Here is an 18480-nt window from a genome sequence, read left to right on the forward strand (position 1 = left end):
TGATATGTATATATTATGTTTTATATATATGCATTTAAATTTATGTTAAAGAAGAACATGAAGAGAAAAAGAAGAAAAAGGGAAGCATAATGCAAAGGAAAACTCAGCAGCACTTCAAACATTTTAAATTCATTTAATTCATTCCTACGTTTCCCCCTTGAAAGCCAACATTGAATCAGTACAGGGTTGTGAAAGGCAATCACATAATGTATTTTATGTCATCTTTATTGGTCCCAAACAGAAATGGTTCTAATTCTATGTAACTAGCTTTCAGTATCTTTTAATAGACAATGAAATTTGTTGACAAATATTGGAATCTATACGTTGTCAGTTCTCACCTATCGTTACATTTTGAAATGATCATTTATTACTCAGCATTACTATAAAAGAGTGTCAAAATGCAATTTGTTCTACAAGTAACAGAAAGCCACTTTTACTCATGCTATGAGTATGGTTAAAGACCTTATATCATTTAATGGCTAACAGACTCATAATATTGTCACAAACATGCTTCACATGGTGTTTATGCCTAAAAATAATAAAGAAGTAGAGTGACATTGTTAATTTCATCTTGAAAATCTAAAAATTGTAGCTGTCACCTATATCAGTTATGTACATGTACCAGTTTTAATAGGTATTCAATCATCGCCACTGTCCAACTGAAAACGATGGATGGTATTAAAAACATTTCAAGAACTTGATAGAACTTTTTTTATATCACCCTCTATCCCTTTCTCTCTCTCTCTCTCTCTCTCTCTCTCTCTCTCACACACACACACACACACACACACTCACACTCACACTCACACTCACACTCACATCTATCTTGAAGAGCAAATTGGGGTGATATATAATAACTGGGTGCAGATATTTTGAACAAATAATTACTGACTCTACTTATCTGTGAAATTAATGTCAGTACACCTATCTTGCAGGGATGTTGGGATTGATAAGTAAGGATGCATACCACCTGAAACCTGAAAGTACGTACTATAGCATACTATCCATACACACATATGCATGTGTATAGTATGCCATACTAATAAATATTATGGATTATTATACTGACCTGAAATTCTATGAAAGAGATAAGAAATGGTAAGGGAATTCATAGGAATTTAGTCATTTAGAAAGTTCTTGCCAATGGGAAAATCATTTTAATCCTATTGTATATACAGGGGTACAGTAAGATAAAAGGGATGGCCAGGAAACTATTCAGAACTCTACTCCACATAAGGAAAATACCACAACTCTTCTCAATAATGAGGAAATACTACAAGAGTTCAAAGTGACTTGTTATCATTCATGTTAGTGTATACTGTAGAATAACAGGAAATTGTAAAATTGTACCTCTGTGATCATTTTTCTAAAAAGCTAATTTAACAAATCTGCAACTTTGAATTCAAGTGCATTTTGCAGGCCTGGATATATAGCTATTTTATAATATGGTTCTATGAAATCTATTCAGGATAGATCAGGAAAGTATAGAATGCCTGTTATAATCTTGAAAATAGGAGTTTACTTAGAGGAGAGAAGATTGAGAGTAGAGGAATATTTCAAAGTGATAATACCTGAGGAAACCTGGATTGTACCTCATTCAGATGATTTCAGCTTTCATGTTTAATTCATGGTTCTTGATAAATCCCAATGATTCCACAGGTTATGCTCCTCATAGAATGGTAAGAGAAAGGTAAATCACACTTCACGATGCACTTCTACCTGTATGTAGTGGATGTTTTCCATGTGACAGTTGCCACTTGAATTTGGGGCATGAGTAGTTGTATGAGAGAGGTTTTGGGTGATATTTGAACAACTGATACTTTAAAAAATATATTTATTTGTATTTTGTAAAAAAAAAAAATACAACCAGTATATTAAACTCATACAAAATAAATATATGGTTAAATTTTAAACTTAGTTTTAAGTGTTTTAAAAAGCAAGTAATTGAAGAAAAATATCAAGGAATGGAAAAAGTAGGTGATGTCCAAATGATTGAAGTTTAAGGAACATCATATCATGTGGTAGCTTTACTCAGCAATATATATATATATATATATGAATGACCCAGTGAGCTCACACATCTGTGGTATAGATCAATGAAATAAGATGACAACAGGCAAATAGAAAGCAGCCTATACTTTATACAATTAAGTATATTCAGGGAATTCTGGGAAATAATGGGAGCTTTTGATCACGGGCACATTTTCCAAAGCCTTACAAACAAAGAGGGATGCTTCTTAAAGCCTGGTTTCCCCAGGTTCTGACATCCTCCTCCACCTGGGCACCATTGCAGGCCTATGTCATGTCTTCTCCATTCTGAGAAGCTTTTCAGAAAGAAAGCTACAGGACTCCCACATTCAAAACCAGTATTTTAGAAATGATCATGTGAATACTTGCCTTACAATGGACACCCTACAGTAATATTGAATAAGTACTATTAGTTGTTTTAACCTGTCCCTACCTTAAAAGATTAGGGGGTGAAGCAAAGTGAAAAGTTGAAATCTCAACAGCCTAATGATGCTACATGTCACTCCTTTCTTTGATAGTAATCTTGATGTACCAATCCCAATACTGTGGGTGTTATGGTTCGTTGTATATGTTGTCTGATTCACCACTTGAATTTGTTTTCTTTGGGGATGGGGAGGATCTATTAGTCATTGTGGGACTGTTACTCAGGAGATGCCCAATAAGTGTGTTAGAGTTTTCAGAAGACTCTGGGACTGCAGGGAGCTTTGAGCAAGTTAGTGAAGAATGGTTCATAGAGCTGCACCAGGCTCTCCAGTGTGAGTGACAAAGAAGGGAGTGGCCATTAGCAAGTAATCTCACTGGGACAGAGCGCCTGGGTGGGTGGGGGGAGACCGGGGAACACAGGGCCAATTATTTCTGGAGAGCTTAACATGACATTCAGACATCATACTCTGTGATCATTGTCATTTTCCTTCTGATAAGGCAACAAAAGACAGTTGGCAGACCTTCCGTGGGAGAGAACAGTGTCACAGATAAAAAGAAGTTGCTTTGTTTTATGTGCTTGCACATTTTCTTTCTTTTACCACATTAAAATTCTAAGGAGAAAAAAGTCAAATCTCTCTTAAGTTCTCCTCTCCCGAATGAATACCTCCAAAACCTTCTTTGGAATTTGTAAAATATGTGATAAATTAAACTGCCTTAAAGTGACAGCAAGATTCTAAAAGTGGGTCAGAACTAAGAAGGTGCAAATGTCCCTGGGCAATCATAGGAAAACAGAGAAACTTAAAGAGATAACTATGTGGCAATCAATTTATTGGCATTTACCTCGAGAAGCCTGAAACTCAAAAGAAGACTAAATCACAAATGCACCTTGAAGTGTGACCAGGGGAAAAGTAGAGGGTTTGTTTTAATAAGCAGCTGGAGCCTCTGGCGGATGCCTTACTACATTAATTTTCCAAGTTGTTTGGGTGGGTCACCACTACAGTCCAACATCCTGTCTGCAAATGCTAAATAAATACCAAGTGCACGTCAGACTAGAGAACCAACACACTAACTAATGTCGGAATCAGAATGCTTAAATTATTTTTCAGTTGATAATTCACATTCAAAATAATTGAAGTTGGCACACACAGAGGAATATCCATGCTTTGTACAAATGTCAGAGGGGCAGACAGGATGGCCAAATATTTCTTGTTAGGAGGGATTGGAATCAACCTAGATTATATGTACTCTAATAGAACAGCTTTTATTTCAGATGTAGGATGTGGGGGCAGGTATTGGTCTGGAAAATGAGATGCTAACATGATGTAAAGCTTCATTGTTTACTGAAGAGCTGTTCAGAATTAGCAAACTCAGAGTCTTTGTGTGTACAAATCAATGAAATTTGCATCATTTTTAAAAAAATAAGGTTTAAAAGACATTGTGAAAGGGAACAGCCTCGGTACATGCAGCCACTTGTCCAGCAAGAATACATTTGGATTTTTCAGCTTAAACATTTCAGCACCTCCTGATGGAAGGATGCCTATTACAATTAGCTGAATTTTTAAGAATCAGTTTTCAGGGCTGGGTTTGTGGCTCAGCAGTACAGTGTGACCCTGGGTTTGATCCTCAGCACCACATAAAAATAAATAAAAAATAAAGGTATTGTGTCCAATTATGACTTAAAAAAATAAAAATATTAAAAAAGAATCAGTTTTTATCTCTACAACCAACCCCCAAATGTGAGGCATTTTATTAAAATTTGATTAAAATGAACTGCTAAGTCCCCAAGTCCTCTCAGCTTTGCTCCTGATGAGAATTTTAGTTTTCAGTGTTTCAATTTGGTACTTTGAGAAAATATCTTCTTCTTTTTTTTTAATGAATAAAAAACTCAATGGAAAGGGGTGTGTTCCTCATAAAGGTGCTCATGGATTTTACCCATATAACACAAACAACTCATTTTCTAGAGGAGGAAACAGTTTTACAAGTTTTGAGAGGTCTCCTGTCTGCTTGGCTGGTTTATAGTTCTGGACTGGAGCTGGTCCGCCCCTTTCTTTGTAAGTTTCAGCAATTGACCAGGCCACCAGACTGAGCGCTGCTTTTTTTTTTTTTTTCCTTTCTCACTTCCCTGTGATGTTTTGAATTGCCTTCTTACAGACGTCATTCGGCCCTTGAGGAATAGTTTCTCCCCCCGGAGGGAGAGATTGAGTGATAGTTCTCATTCACAAAGGCTTGGAGTCAGAATCTTTAACAGGGGACACACTGGAGATTACGTTGGCAGGTAAACCAGCCCACCCAATCCACACTGGAGAGCTTTGTTCCTTCCCTAATTTCTTTGCTCCACCTAGAAGACTGCTTTCCTGTGGTTGCCCTGAAATGAAACTTCCCTGACAGCTCTCCGTGTTCCAGTCCTCCCCGTCATTTTCTTTTTCTTTCCCCTCTACCTGGGTAGTTTCAGTGCTGGAAACCTTTAACCTGTTATTATGGAATTGCTAAAAAGAGATCAAGTGACACTTTCACTATGCTGGTTTCCCCTGTGACCCAGATGAAGAATAGATTCAAAATTCAGTTCCTCTCTTGGCAATGCAAGACAGAGAAGAAACTGTCACTTCTGAACAGCCTAGTACTGGAGTAAATTCAGTATGAAAGAGGAACGCACTCCTGCTGCTGAGAACCTCCCGGATGAGCTGGACTGAGGGCAAGAGGTGGATTCCCAGAAAAGTGAATTGCTTCAAGCAGCCTCCCTTGGAAATGGAATATATTTAAAATCATCTTTGAAGAAAGACAGCTGAAATGTGTTAATTAGAATATTTGAAAAGAATTTTTTTTCTTTTTCCTCCCCCAAAATGAGCATTATTATGAAGCCAAGATCCAGGTCAACAAGTTCACTAAGGACAACAGAAGCAGTTTGGTAATGTGCCTTTTTTCTCATGATTCTCCCTTTTTCCCTTTTAAGACATAATATGTGAATATGTTGTGATTAATTGATTCGGTGTGAGATGTTAAGGTTTTGTGAGAAAGAAGACAGTATTCTGTTTTATTCTCTATTTTGCTTTGTGTCTTGTCTGCTGTATCCAAAGAGGTGTACACATTTTGTTGTTGTTGTTGTTGTTGTTGTTGACTCCATGTGGACTGTAGCCATTTATCTGGTGATAATTTTTAAAGTAGGAAAGACACTGGCAAATATAGTGGGAATTTTGAAAATGAAGACTTGTCATTTTTCGCAGTCTGATTTGATTTCTGGTTTTCTCATTTTTTTTGCTTGCTGCAGGCAGGCTGGAAGTTGACAGTCTGCGCTTGTCTTTGCAAGTAATACTTTGGCTGTTGGAATAGATATTTAGGAATTAATAAATGCTATGTTTCTTTAAACATATGAAACCACCTGAATAGCAAACTATATGGCTAAATCTGTATCAGATCACTTATCATTAAATCATCTTTCTTGTTTTGTTTTGTCATAATAATATTCTCTACTAGTTATATTTTGAGTAATTTTAATATTTTCACCATAATGAAACGTATATTCACTCTCATTTATTCTATTTCCCCAATACTTGTTTCATATGCTCATAAGTATATAATCCTTAAGGAAAATTTCCCAAGAAAGTATCTTCTGGTCTTAAATAGCTATTTATAGAATATTTGTATGGTTATTTCAGAGGTTAATCTTATTTTGTTTGTCTTAGTGATTTAAATAAACAAATAAGCTCATCTCGAAAATATAAATCATCAGGTTTCAGAAAAGGAAAATAAAAGCAATGATTAAGAGCCCCTGATCAGGGACAGGATTAACAGGCAAGCAAAATCTGTTATGCATTATATGAGTGGCCAAATGTATATCTACATACTCAGATTATTTGCTAAAGAAATTCAGATTTTGTTTATGTAAGTGGATACTTGTTTGCTGTTTTTATACTAGTACTTTATGGTGGGCTGGAATCAAGAATAGTACCTCCAGTAGAATTTCCATGAGTTTTAATATATTATAGATGAAAATTTGTTTCTTATAATATTTGCCATTCCTTATAAAAGAATACATACAGTAACTCTTTGAGTTTATTGAAAGAAACATTTGCATATGCAAATATATTTGTAAGGTCCTTTCTTGTGAAACAAAAATACTGGGGAATCCTTAGAATTCTTTTAAAAATTTCATAGCTAATGTAAATCTCTGAAATGAGTAATCAGAATTCATAAAATTAGGGAATTTTTCTCATTTGATGATTTATATGTTTCTTAAGTGAAAATATCTGGTACTAAAACAAATAGTATTTAACTAATCTATTTTCCTTATTGCCTAAATTGCCGGGAGACTTATTTTCAAATTCTGACCCCTATTGGCAACAACTAGTTCATTTGGGGACTATTAATGTTGACACCCTGCACATGTCAGAGATTGTCATATTCAATTTTCCTACAACTCTTCTACTATTTCAAATTGTATGAGTTATTTTCATGTATACGTAGAGCCACAATTCAAAATACATATTGAAAAATATTTATTTCTCAATGTGCCTATGCTCTATTTATCAAAATATTCTGCATGATGTTAGGGTCAGAATGATTTTTGTATAAAAAATAAATTTCTCTTTTTATGTTAATGATTCCTAGATGTAACTGTACACTACAGAAACCGCTCTACTTGTTAATATTACTTCTGATTTCATAATATAATTTCTTGGGTGTATCTCTGTGGCTTTCAAATAATTTGGCCTGAGGTAATAATAAGTTTTTAATTACAGATTTACCATTTGTTATGCTTTTTTTCCATTCAAAAAGTATACACACTGGTTATATTTATTTATCTTTATATATGGTGAACTCACTAGGATTATAGAGTAGCTATATTCTACCTTCAAATTCAATATTCTACCTTCAAATTCTCTCTTAGAGAAAATACATATTTGTGTGTATAGACACACACACATATTTACTCAATTAACAAACAAACAAAAAAGCAAACCTCTGCACTCTTACTCTGTATCTCTGCACACAAAGCCAAAAGCCTCAAGAGCTCAGCTGGACAATGTTTTCCTACCAGAGTTTCTATTCTAATGTCTCATCCACCTGCACACCTCCCATTCCTTTTCAAACACCAAAGCCTGCTTTACTCTTTTTCACAGTTAACATCCCACAAAAGACACCTACTGGTTTATCATGTCTCTCTTTTTAAGATTTTCTTTTTTTTTTTATTTTCACTCTGCTCTTCAGAATAATTTGTTCTTAGTAGCCCAAAGTTTGGCTTCACCATCTTAATTCTAGTTCTGTAAATCCATCTTCTATTCCATTGGCCCACTTTCTGCATCTGTCTGCATCATTCCTCTGGCAGGTCCCAAAACCAAACAGTGCCTTTGGATGTCAATTATCCATCTTCTGCAAGAACCCAGTGGTTTGCATTACTTCTCCTTTACTTTCTCTCTCTCTCTTTTTTTTCTATCAAATACCATAACATTTCATCCATTTTAACTTTCTTTAAAACTTTAATTAAGTTGCAGTGGCACAGCCATATTTTTAAAGGGATTTCACAACAAATTTCTAATGATATTTCACACTCTTCCTCTTAGTTCATCTTCTGAAAAAGTCAGGTTTAGTTATCATTATTTTATGAATTTCAAAAAATAAAATACAAATAATCTTTAAATTATTCTCTCTCTTTTCTTGTAATATAGGTGTCACAAAATTTGAGCTTATATAATAAGGAATGTAAGAGATTGCTTCTATTCATTCAGTAGTTATTTATTGATTCTACAATATGGCCAGGTTCTAAAAGAAAGTGATGGTGGCATTTATTTTAAGCATTTCCTTGAAACAGTTGCATGCATGAGATGGAGAACAAAATAATGTGTATTTTTGTGCCCATAAAGGATAAAATTAACAAATATATTGATTTAAAGGCATTGTTTGCTTTTCTATTTCCATTGTTTCAGTAACAATATTCTACCTTCAAATTCTATAGAAGAAAACAATGACATTGCCTTTCCATAAATATTTGCATATCACATGGCTCCAATTTTGATATCTGTATAGGGCTTTCCCATTTACAAACATATTTCAGGGATATTTCCTCACTGATGTAATTAAGACACATGATTTAATTTAAGTAAAAAAGTTATTATCCTCACAAATATAAATGTAAAGAGAACTTTGGTTGAAAAAAAAATGGACTTTGTTCTTTCCTGCTGCCAGAATATTCAGCTTTTAGGATTCACTTGTTATATTTAAGATCATTCATTATGTAACCTGGGGAAAAAAAGATCTGCTGCTCTCCAAAATATGACTGCAGCTTTTTTTGTTTTGAAGCAGATTTTCAAATGAAATAAAATATGTAAAAATTGTACTTAGGTTTATAAGCATAGAACAAAATCTGGGAGACTTAATTCCAAGCTTTTGGTAGTGGTTACTGTTTAGGGGTAAAAAAAAAAAAAGGTAGAAATGCTGGTACTGGAAACTTTCTTTTTGTCACTCTATTCCTATATTATTTGACTTTTTTCCTATCAAGGAAGTATTATAAGTGTACATTATTAAAAATATTACTATTATGTGCATATTAGTAAGTTCATCTTTATATGTTTAGTTTAGTATATATATATATATATATATATATATATATATATATATATATATGTGTGTGTGTGTGTGTGTGTGTGTGTGTGTGTGTGTGTGTATAAAATCATTAAAAATAATTTACTCAAGAGTCCAAAATGTAAGTATTTTGGTACTTGGAAGATACAATTTTCTCGAATACCTTCCAGCTCAGACCAATAAATAATTGCTTTTTTTATGATTACCTTTCTCCTCCTAAGGTTATAAAAATCCAGTTAGGCAAGCATCCTTATTTTGGCCTTAAAATCACAATGGAAAATATTTGCCTAGGCTACTGTGACTGGTTTTTATAGCTGAGAGTAAAAAAGATATAATCTGTTGGTGAGAAAATTACTCATAACCCCAAATCCAATACTCAGCTCTTCTCATTTTCAACTTAACCTATGTATCTTAAATAGTTGTATATACTCTTTCTGTACTCTGATTCTTCATTCAACATAACACTTTTTTCTAAGAATAATTTGTCCACTTTTTTTTTTTTTTACAGAGTGTCATTTATGAGAACTCTGTGGAGAATTTTATGTACAATGTATTATTTAGATTTTATAACAATTGAAAGGTAGAGTTGTTAATCCACATATTACAGAGTAGAAAATGAGTCTATTAGATGAAATATATTGGGTAAGGACCATGTAACTAGTAACTGACAGGGAAAGCTAGAGATAGAACCCAAATCTGTCTTCTCCAAAGCAAAAGCAAAGGCTCTTTTCAATTCAGCATGTTGTTCCCCTCTACTGTGTATGTTATTTATGTTATTGTCATTGTTCCCCCCTGGCAGTACTTGGGATTGAACCCAGGGGCACTTCTTTACCACTGAACTATATCCCCAGACCTTTAAATTTTTATTTTGAGACGGGGTCTCACTAAATTGCCCAGACTGACCTCAACTTGTGATCCTCCTGCCTCAGCCTCCTGGGTTACTGGAAATACAGGTGTGTAACACCATGCCCAGCTATAATTTCATTTTTGATAACTGAAAAATTGTCTATCTAAATACCCTACAATATGTGGAAGTTGTCTTTTTATAAGTATGATATACTATAAAGTTTAAGGGTCTGTTGTTGTTGAAAAATGTCTGTTCAATAGATACTTGTAATTATAGATTTTATGACATTATATTCTCTACTGCTAGCAAGTAAGCTCCTCTGTGTCCTACAATACAGTATACAGAATAAGGACATCGTTCCTTAAGACTGGGGGATATTAAAAACATTCATAGAAATGAAATGTATAAGTACAGATGTAGATGCACAAATAAAATGATAAAACATACATTGAGTTTTTACCTTTGCTCCCACCCCAAATCTAATCCCTGTCCATGCAGTACCTCCGAAGAGCTAGGTCCCCAAGCAGCTTGTTTGAAAACCACCAAGCTAGTAACTGCTAACGTCATGCATAGTATTATTCTCTGTATGTGTTACCTCTGGATAGTCATTTGTGTTTTTGGTATCCCTGCAGAGACTGAGAAAAAGTGGCAGTTAATTGAACTTCTTAAGGAATTTAAAGAACAATAATTTAAATACCTCTGCCTTACAAAATCTTACAGTTAAAGGATATTTCTCATTTCTGAGAAATCACAGGAAAGTTATAATTAAATAATTAGTATCTATTAATTTTCTTTGGCTTCTTTTTTTTTTTTTTTTCAACTTTAAACTTGTCTGGGAGGAGGAAATCACTGCTCCTTAAGTATAATGTATAACTGAAAGTTCAGGAATTCAGCCTGGCGATTTGTAAGGAAATGCTGAATTAATATTGAATTCACCACAAGAAAGATGCTTTCCCCCACCCCCCAGGGCATTTCAAACTGGGTTCTCCATCCCCTTTTTCTATCATGTCACTGGTGATTAAAGGTCATAAGTAATATTGCGCCATGCAGCCCTCTGCTGGTGACACTGCATTCTGGGGGTCTGCATCAATACAGCTGTCTCTTTTTATGTGTGCAGCTGTGTTTCTAACTGTAACTGCACCCTTCTTTACCACTGACCTTGAGCGTGTGATAATTTTGAATCTGTAACTTGTCTTTCAGCAGAGGTAGAGGACGAGCCCATTTATTAGGTCTGCTGTCATTCATTCCCATCATGGAGTGAGCTTTATTGAATTAGAAGGAATGAGGTCATGAGTGTGATGGGGACAATAGGAATGACTGGTCACAGAACCACCCAGTTGTTGCTCTTGAGATTGAGGAGATCCCACTATGAAGCTGAAGAGGATGGATATTGAGGTTTTCAGGGAGTTTTTCAATTTTCTCAGAGAAAAAATGCCTGAGGGATACATAGGAATATTCTGAATAACACTCACACTTACTGAACTAGAAGAATTGCCAAAGCCTGCATAAAGGCAAGGAGACTGGCATATGGATGGAAGGGAATAAATTAAGTTGGGGAGGAAGATAGTCATGAAGAAAGCTCCATCTCAATCAAAATCCAAAACAGATTTCCCTGACCCTATGGAAATGATACATCTTCTTAAGATACAGTACAGGGGTTGGAGATACATTACAAAATGGACAGTAAGAGGTAAGGTATATTTTAGCCAAAAATACCATACCATTCTTGGGTAAAGACCTGCAGGAAGGCTGGGGTAGCACAGGGACACAGAGAGAGAGAGAGAGAGAGCCTTTGTAAAGTGCTATTAGATGTACCTAGGTAGAGATAACTAGTTGAGCCTGTGTTGGGGATTTGTCTCAGTTCTCAAATTACCTAGCTCTGTGGTCAAGTTCGGCCTACACTGGGAAGAACTTCAAAAGAATGTAGAGTAGGGAGAATCCCATAGCCTAGAGATGTGGTTTCTTAATTCAGCAGGAGAAGCATACATGATAAGTGTTTATTAATTACCCTCAGCCTCTTTGGGGGATGGGCTCTCCCAGGAGCATCTTGGGTGATGGTGGGGATATGAATGGGAGAAACTGGCAAGAGACTAAACTGCCACGCAGAATAGAGATTAGAAAAATGCAAGGGAGGATTTCAAGGGAAGATCTGGAGAAGTCTGGTCAGAGAATAAGGAAGATTCTAGACACACTAATATAAGAACTCCAGCCTATTCTAAACCAGATATTTACATTCTAGGGCCTTAACCTATTAAATCATATTGTCAACTTATGGACAAACGTTGCCATTAATGTGCTTGAATTAGAGGACATTTCCTCCTCATCTCAGCCTTGTGAATTCTGTCACAGAATAGGGGGAGGCAAATGCAAGTCCTTCCATGTCTCTATTCCACATGACCGAAAACCAGAGATTAGAAAATGAGAAAGTAGTTGTAGAATGCATACCAGAGATTACAGCTTATAAAAAGTAGTCCTGATATCTTAAACCCACACAGTTAGAAAGTTTTGGTTACACCTAATAAAATTTTCTCTTGCTTAAATTTTAGCCCATTCCCTCCTAATTCTCAGTAGATAACAGCAATAGTGCATCTATAGATAAGTGAACTCTTTTATGTAATTTGAAAATTGTTATTTAGTGTTCTTGGACATTTTTCCATTTCATAGTGTGAAATATTCATTCTGAATTGTAAAATAAATGGCACCAGTGTGACTTGTTAAAAGAAATGTTTCATTAAAGATAATTTTATTATGTAATTGTCTTTACACCCCCACAGAAGAATGCTCCCATCATACTTAATTCTCCTTCCTATTCAAAATACATTCAAAAGGAGAAATTCAGCTTCTTAATTAACTTATATGACGTATTTATGTACATATAGAATCCAAAGATTATAATTTCTAACATCCATGATGTCATTCCATTGCAATGTGATATAATTTTTTCTTTATGTCAAGGAATTTATATGACTGACCTTCCTTTGCCAAGTCACTGCAAAATGTGTCAACTTATAACCAATGACATTCCAACATGGAATAAGTCATTGCTAACTGTCATATATTTCTTTGATACTACAGCTTTGTTACGGGACGGCCATTAACCCATTGGTAGTCAGATAAAGAGCTAGCTAGGGGACAGCATTTCCTAAATCTATAACAGTATTTGGAGCAGTAACCTTAGTAATGATGATGGATACAGTGTATTGAGCATCTGTTTGTCAAACATTGAGCTTGTTACTGTATACAATTGAGTTCATTTCATCCTCAAAGCAACTGTATCAAATTACACTAAAGTCATACAGCTTGTAAAATCATGGTGCTGCAGGAAAACCTTGGTCTGTGGAATGTTAAATCCTACTGTGTTATTGCTGCTATTGCTCTTGTTGGCTTGTTTGCTTTGCTGTACTATCTAAACTAGTTTGTCTGCGCATGCTGATTTTACCTACTGGTATTGCTAAAGTTAATAGGCTTCTACTTAGACCTTTTCTTTCTGTCCTTGATAGTTCAAGCTTCTTTTAATATGTGCATATAAAAACATGTTTGCCTTTGGTATTTGTCTACTTTCTCTCCCATGATTTGCATACAAGCCTTCAACCAGGGACCCTAGAGATGTGTTAAGAAATAGAAGATGGACTTTGACACAGTTTCATTCCTTAGAGATCTAGCTAGTTCCTGAGTCACTTAGCTTAGTGACCCTCTGCCTCTGGTCAGACTATAAATTGCACTGTTTTGTTCCTTTCGGGCATTTGACCAGTTTGTGGGACCATAAATTCTTTTAAATGAGTAGAACCACAGAGCATAACCTATAATATAATTCTCCCCACCCCTAACCCCAATGTGCAACTGGCCAAGTTTTGCTAGTCTTTAACATTTCTGGTCAAGTAAGATCAAGAATAACTGTTAGAAACAATGTCAGTGTTTGAGCCATAAAAGGTTTTTGAGTTTTAAAAACTCAAAAATAAATTTGAGGTCAAACAGAGCTGAAAACTAGTTCATCAGACAAATGTATGAAGGACAGTCCTGTCATAATTTGTGTTTGATTTGAATGTAATTTTTTAAACTTATTGCTGGGAAATTAACTAATGCATAGCAATTCATCAATGATACTGTCAGGCCTTTTCTGCCTCTCTAAACCTCCTTCTCATCTAGTCTGGAAGCACATTCTTGGTTGTATAATTCATAGATCAATATGTATAAATACATAGTTCATAGATTGTTATTCACAACATTGTTTATAGATTCATAACATTTATATCATTCTTAGAAAATTATTTATAGGTTATTATTTCACAGATCCATAGATGAGTCTCATCTTTCTTACCAGACCACAGACTGGGCAGGGATTCTCTTTAACTTACCCTTCCACCTTAATTCAGCAAAAAAAGGGCTTAAGCCACCTTCTTCATCCTACAGCCTGGAATGATACTTCAGGATAAGCCACACAGCCACAGGGTGCGAATGTCAAGAATGCAGTAGATTGGTGAGAGAAGGCAATTTGCATTCCACAGTCACTGGCATCTACTTATTTTATTATGAATAGTTACCCCAAAATTTGTAAAAGCATTACTTTGTTATAATTTTCAACTATACATTGGGATAAGAGTTGCAAGTGAAGGTGGCGTAAACCAACTTGGGGACAGGAAGTGGACCTCAGAAGATTCCCTGAATCTTTTGATGGGAAAAAAAAAAAAATTACCAATTATTTATCTGAATCCCGTTGTTAGAAAGGAATGTAACTGTATATAAATCAGTGTTTCTAGAGTAATATAAAAGACACACACACAAAAGCAAACTTGCTGTTAGCAAACATGCCATTATAAAGTCATAATTGAGAATATTATTTTAAATGCATAGGTATGAAATTATACCCTTACTTAAAATTATGAGTGAAATTTCTCCATAACTGTAAGGTCTTTTTCATGTATATAATAAAAGAAATAGTCTTGTGTGTAAAACCAAGATGACTAACCTTTTTAATCTAAAGGTGAACTCTCATAATTAGTTTCAGCTACACTGAATTGATATACTGAGAGCTGCCTTGGGCTCAGAGAGAAAAAGTACTTTCATGAATTCATGATATTTATCCAACAGCAGAAGGACAGAGTGTGGCTGTTTGCCATTTAAATGGCTCTGGTGATCTCATGATAATTCTATGTATGTAAACTTGCTATTAAATGTGCATGCAGATAAAGTTGCTATAGCAGAAGCAGAATTTTTGCATGTATCAAATGTGTATGTATAATTTTTGACATAGCTTTGTATATTTGTCACCCATATTTTGTGTAAGTATAATAAACATAAGGACTCAATAGTCTCACCAGAAACCAAAAATTACCTTTGTTCTTCTTTAAGCCACTTCCCATCCCCATAGAAATAACAATGATTCTGATTTCAAAAATCACAAGTTATGATCATCTCCTTTTGAATTTTATATAAAACCAATAAGATAGCATGTATTATTTTGTGTTTGGCTATTCCCTCCAGCCTATTGCAAAATGATGTTTGAGAGATTATCCTTGTTTATGTGTATGTTGTTCATTCATTCTCACTGATGAATAGTTAATTAACTTTTGTTGGAGATATGAATTCAGGGTAAAAATGGGTTAGCAAACTGTTTAAATCATAATTTTGTATGTAACACTATATGAGCATTTAAAACCATTTTCATGGGGCTGAAGGTGTAGCTTAGTGGTAAATCACATGCTTAGCGTGTGGTGAAGTCTTTGGTCCCCACACCAAAAAAAAAAAAAAAAAAAAAAAAGAAAGAAAGAAAAGAAAAGAAAAACTGGTAACAAAACTCCATTGTCGTTTTAGAATAATCGTTTGAATGTATAATTTAATGTCTACACTCTGTTGCTTAGATTCACGCTCAATGAACATTTCTTCTGGGAAGCCTTCCTACACTTCCCCATCCAGAATGAAAACTCCTTCCTCTGTGCTCTCCTGAAACCTTATGTATTTCTGTTATAACTCTGTTTTAATGTTGTTATTTGTGCAGTATAGTTATTTATAGTTTTGAGCTTTATTTTGTCATATGCATACATGCATGAAATATAATTTGCTCCATTACAATCACCAATATTTTCACTTTCCCTCCTGTCCTTACTTCTACTGGTCTTCCTTATATTTATTTATTGTTTTAAAAATGCTTTTATTAAATCATTAGAGTTATAAACGATATTGGTGTTCACTGTGACATAATCGCATATACATGAAATATAAGGTGCTCTATTTCAGTCCCTACTATTTCCTCTTTCTTTCTTCTCCTTCCTCTCCCTTTCAACTTCCCCTACTCTTCTAATTTTCCTTCTATTTATTTATTGTTTTATAATCGGTGCATTAAAGATGTACACAAAGATGAAGTTCACTGTGATACATTTGTATATGTACATGGCATAATTTGGTTAATTTTACTCTGTGGTTCCTCCCTTTTCCAGTCCCTCCTCTCTCCTCTTGGATCTGCTTCCTCTAATCTACTGAAATTCCTTCTATTTTTAGGGGTTTCTCCCTCCCCCCCCCCCGCCTGCTTATTTTGCTCTAGCTTCTGCATATGAGAGAAAACATTCAACCTTTGACTTTCTGAGTCTCACTTATTTCACTTAGCATGATGTTTTCCAGTTCCATTTATTTATCATCAAATGACATAATTTCATTTTTCTATGGTTGGGTAAAACTCCATTGTGTGTATATATATACACCACATTTTCTTCATTCATTCATCTGTTGACAGGCTGGTTCCATAGCCTGACTATTGTGAATTGCATTGCTATAAACAATGATTGGTGTGCCTATATCACTATGGTATACTCATTTTAGTTCTATTGGATAAATACTAAGGAGTGGGATAGCTAGGTCATATGATGGTTTCATTCCTACTATTATGAGGAATCTCCATACTGCTTTTCACTCTGTTATAACTCTTAAAACATTGCACTTATTGTCTGTTGTCTCTCTGTAACCTTGTGATAGGATAGACTGGGTTTATTCATCTTTGTTCAGGAAAAAGTCCCTATTTCCAGCACAGTGCTTATACCATTTTGGGAATTTAGTATCTGTCTGTACAGGAACAGAAGAACCATGAATTGTTCTATATTACAAAGAAAATTATAATCTGCTTTTATTTCTTTAAACTAGATGGCACTTAGCTTGAGTTTGTACTGGTGTGTCTTAGAAATAGAATTACTCTCTATGGCAGGAAGTTGGAAGATCTAGGAAGATTTGCTTATTTCCTGGGACTTTCCAAAACCTTTAGTTTACCACCTCTAGTGGGAATTCTTGTCTCAACCCAGTTCTCTAAATACCTTCCATCCCCTCATATATTTCCATTTTAGAATCTATGCTTTCTAGTTTCCCTCAACATTATTAGCCTTGTTTGAGGGACACTTCTCAGTATCATTGGCTAGTAAGAAATGTTGCATACAGAAATGCTATAAGTATTGCACATATTGATCAGCCAGCTAACATGGCTGACCTCATTCTATCAGTGGGTAATTGTGAGCCACAATTAAAGACCTGCTGCCAGTGAGTACCAAGATTGAAAGACCTGCTGCCAGTGAGTACTAAGATTGCTTCTTTAGATTCGTTTTATCCTCATTGTGATCATCTAAGTCCAACACAGTTATCATAGTAAGACAGATTCCATAGCCCTGATGTTAAGCCAAAGAGACAAGCTTATCCTAGAGTCCGAACATGGAGTTGATCCCTGACCTTCAAAGTCAAGGAATAACTGAGGGTTAGCATTCCTGGTTGCACTGTGAGGTTTTTCCATTATGAAGTCAGCTTTTAGGTTTACCACACTTCTAAAACTTGAAGATTTTTAAAATATTCTAAAATAAATGTTGAATCCCTAATAAAAGAGCAAGTTATTTGTTTAATGTTGTGTGCAAGATTTTTCTAACCACTTAGAGTTTTAATCTGATTCTATATCTTAAAAATTATAATTTTAAGAGAAGAGTTTCATTTCTGTGGATTCATTAGTTGTAAAAATAAAAGTACTTTTTTTTTTTTTTTTTTACTGTTTCATATAACAATGTTTTTAAGCTACCCTTTTGGCTGTCAGAGAAACAATGATGAAATCTATAGTCCCTGTTTATTTAAAAATATATAGTTTAGTAACTAAAGAATTCCTGGGTAGAGGATTTCGAGTTTAAGCTACTAATACATCCTTGTGATATTTTTTACTTTCATGATAGAAAACTACATTTAGAGTCTTAAAATGTTGCAGATGCTTTCAGAAATCCAGTGGTGAAAAAAATAATTTAAAAACCTCATTACCTGAATTTGGAGTGGAATGGTAAAATAATCCTGGAATATTTTATTTTTTTCACATCAAAATAATTTCCCTGGGCTATAGAAATAGCTATAGAGATGTTTTTTTCTCTTTCTTTTTTCCTTTTTCCTTTTCTTTCTTTCTTTCTTTTTTTCTGACTTGGAAATTCATGCCATATTTTTAGGAGATATTTCCATTCTAAACAAGTTATTTCCCTAATCAGCTCCTAACAAAACTTGTTGGCCAAATTAAATATTTAAATTTATTTTATTTAAAGAAATTTTATAATCGAGAGATTTCTTATGTAGATGAAATTAGCCTTTGATTTTTCAAACATGAA

At 34.6% G+C, this 18480-nt stretch overlaps 1 protein-coding gene across 5 annotated transcripts in view; it reads left to right on the forward strand.

The window, feature by feature from the left end:
• The window catches only part of Pde4d (phosphodiesterase 4D), a 1049725-nt gene that overhangs the window by 789817 nt on the left and 241428 nt on the right, over window positions 1-18480 (forward strand). The window contains exon 1 of one of the 5 annotated variants that reach the window (XM_076857256.2): window positions 5292-5356. The exons of the other annotated variants lie outside the window; for them this stretch is intronic. Coding sequence (XP_076713371.1) covers window positions 5292-5356 — 65 coding nt within the window. Of the gene's footprint in view, window positions 1-5291; window positions 5357-18480 lie in introns of those variants that run through there. 5 annotated transcript variants of the gene reach the window in all.

This window comes from Callospermophilus lateralis, chromosome 5, assembly GCF_048772815.1.
Source record: "Callospermophilus lateralis isolate mCalLat2 chromosome 5, mCalLat2.hap1, whole genome shotgun sequence".
In the NCBI taxonomy this organism is placed as follows: Eukaryota; Metazoa; Chordata; class Mammalia; order Rodentia; family Sciuridae; genus Callospermophilus; species Callospermophilus lateralis.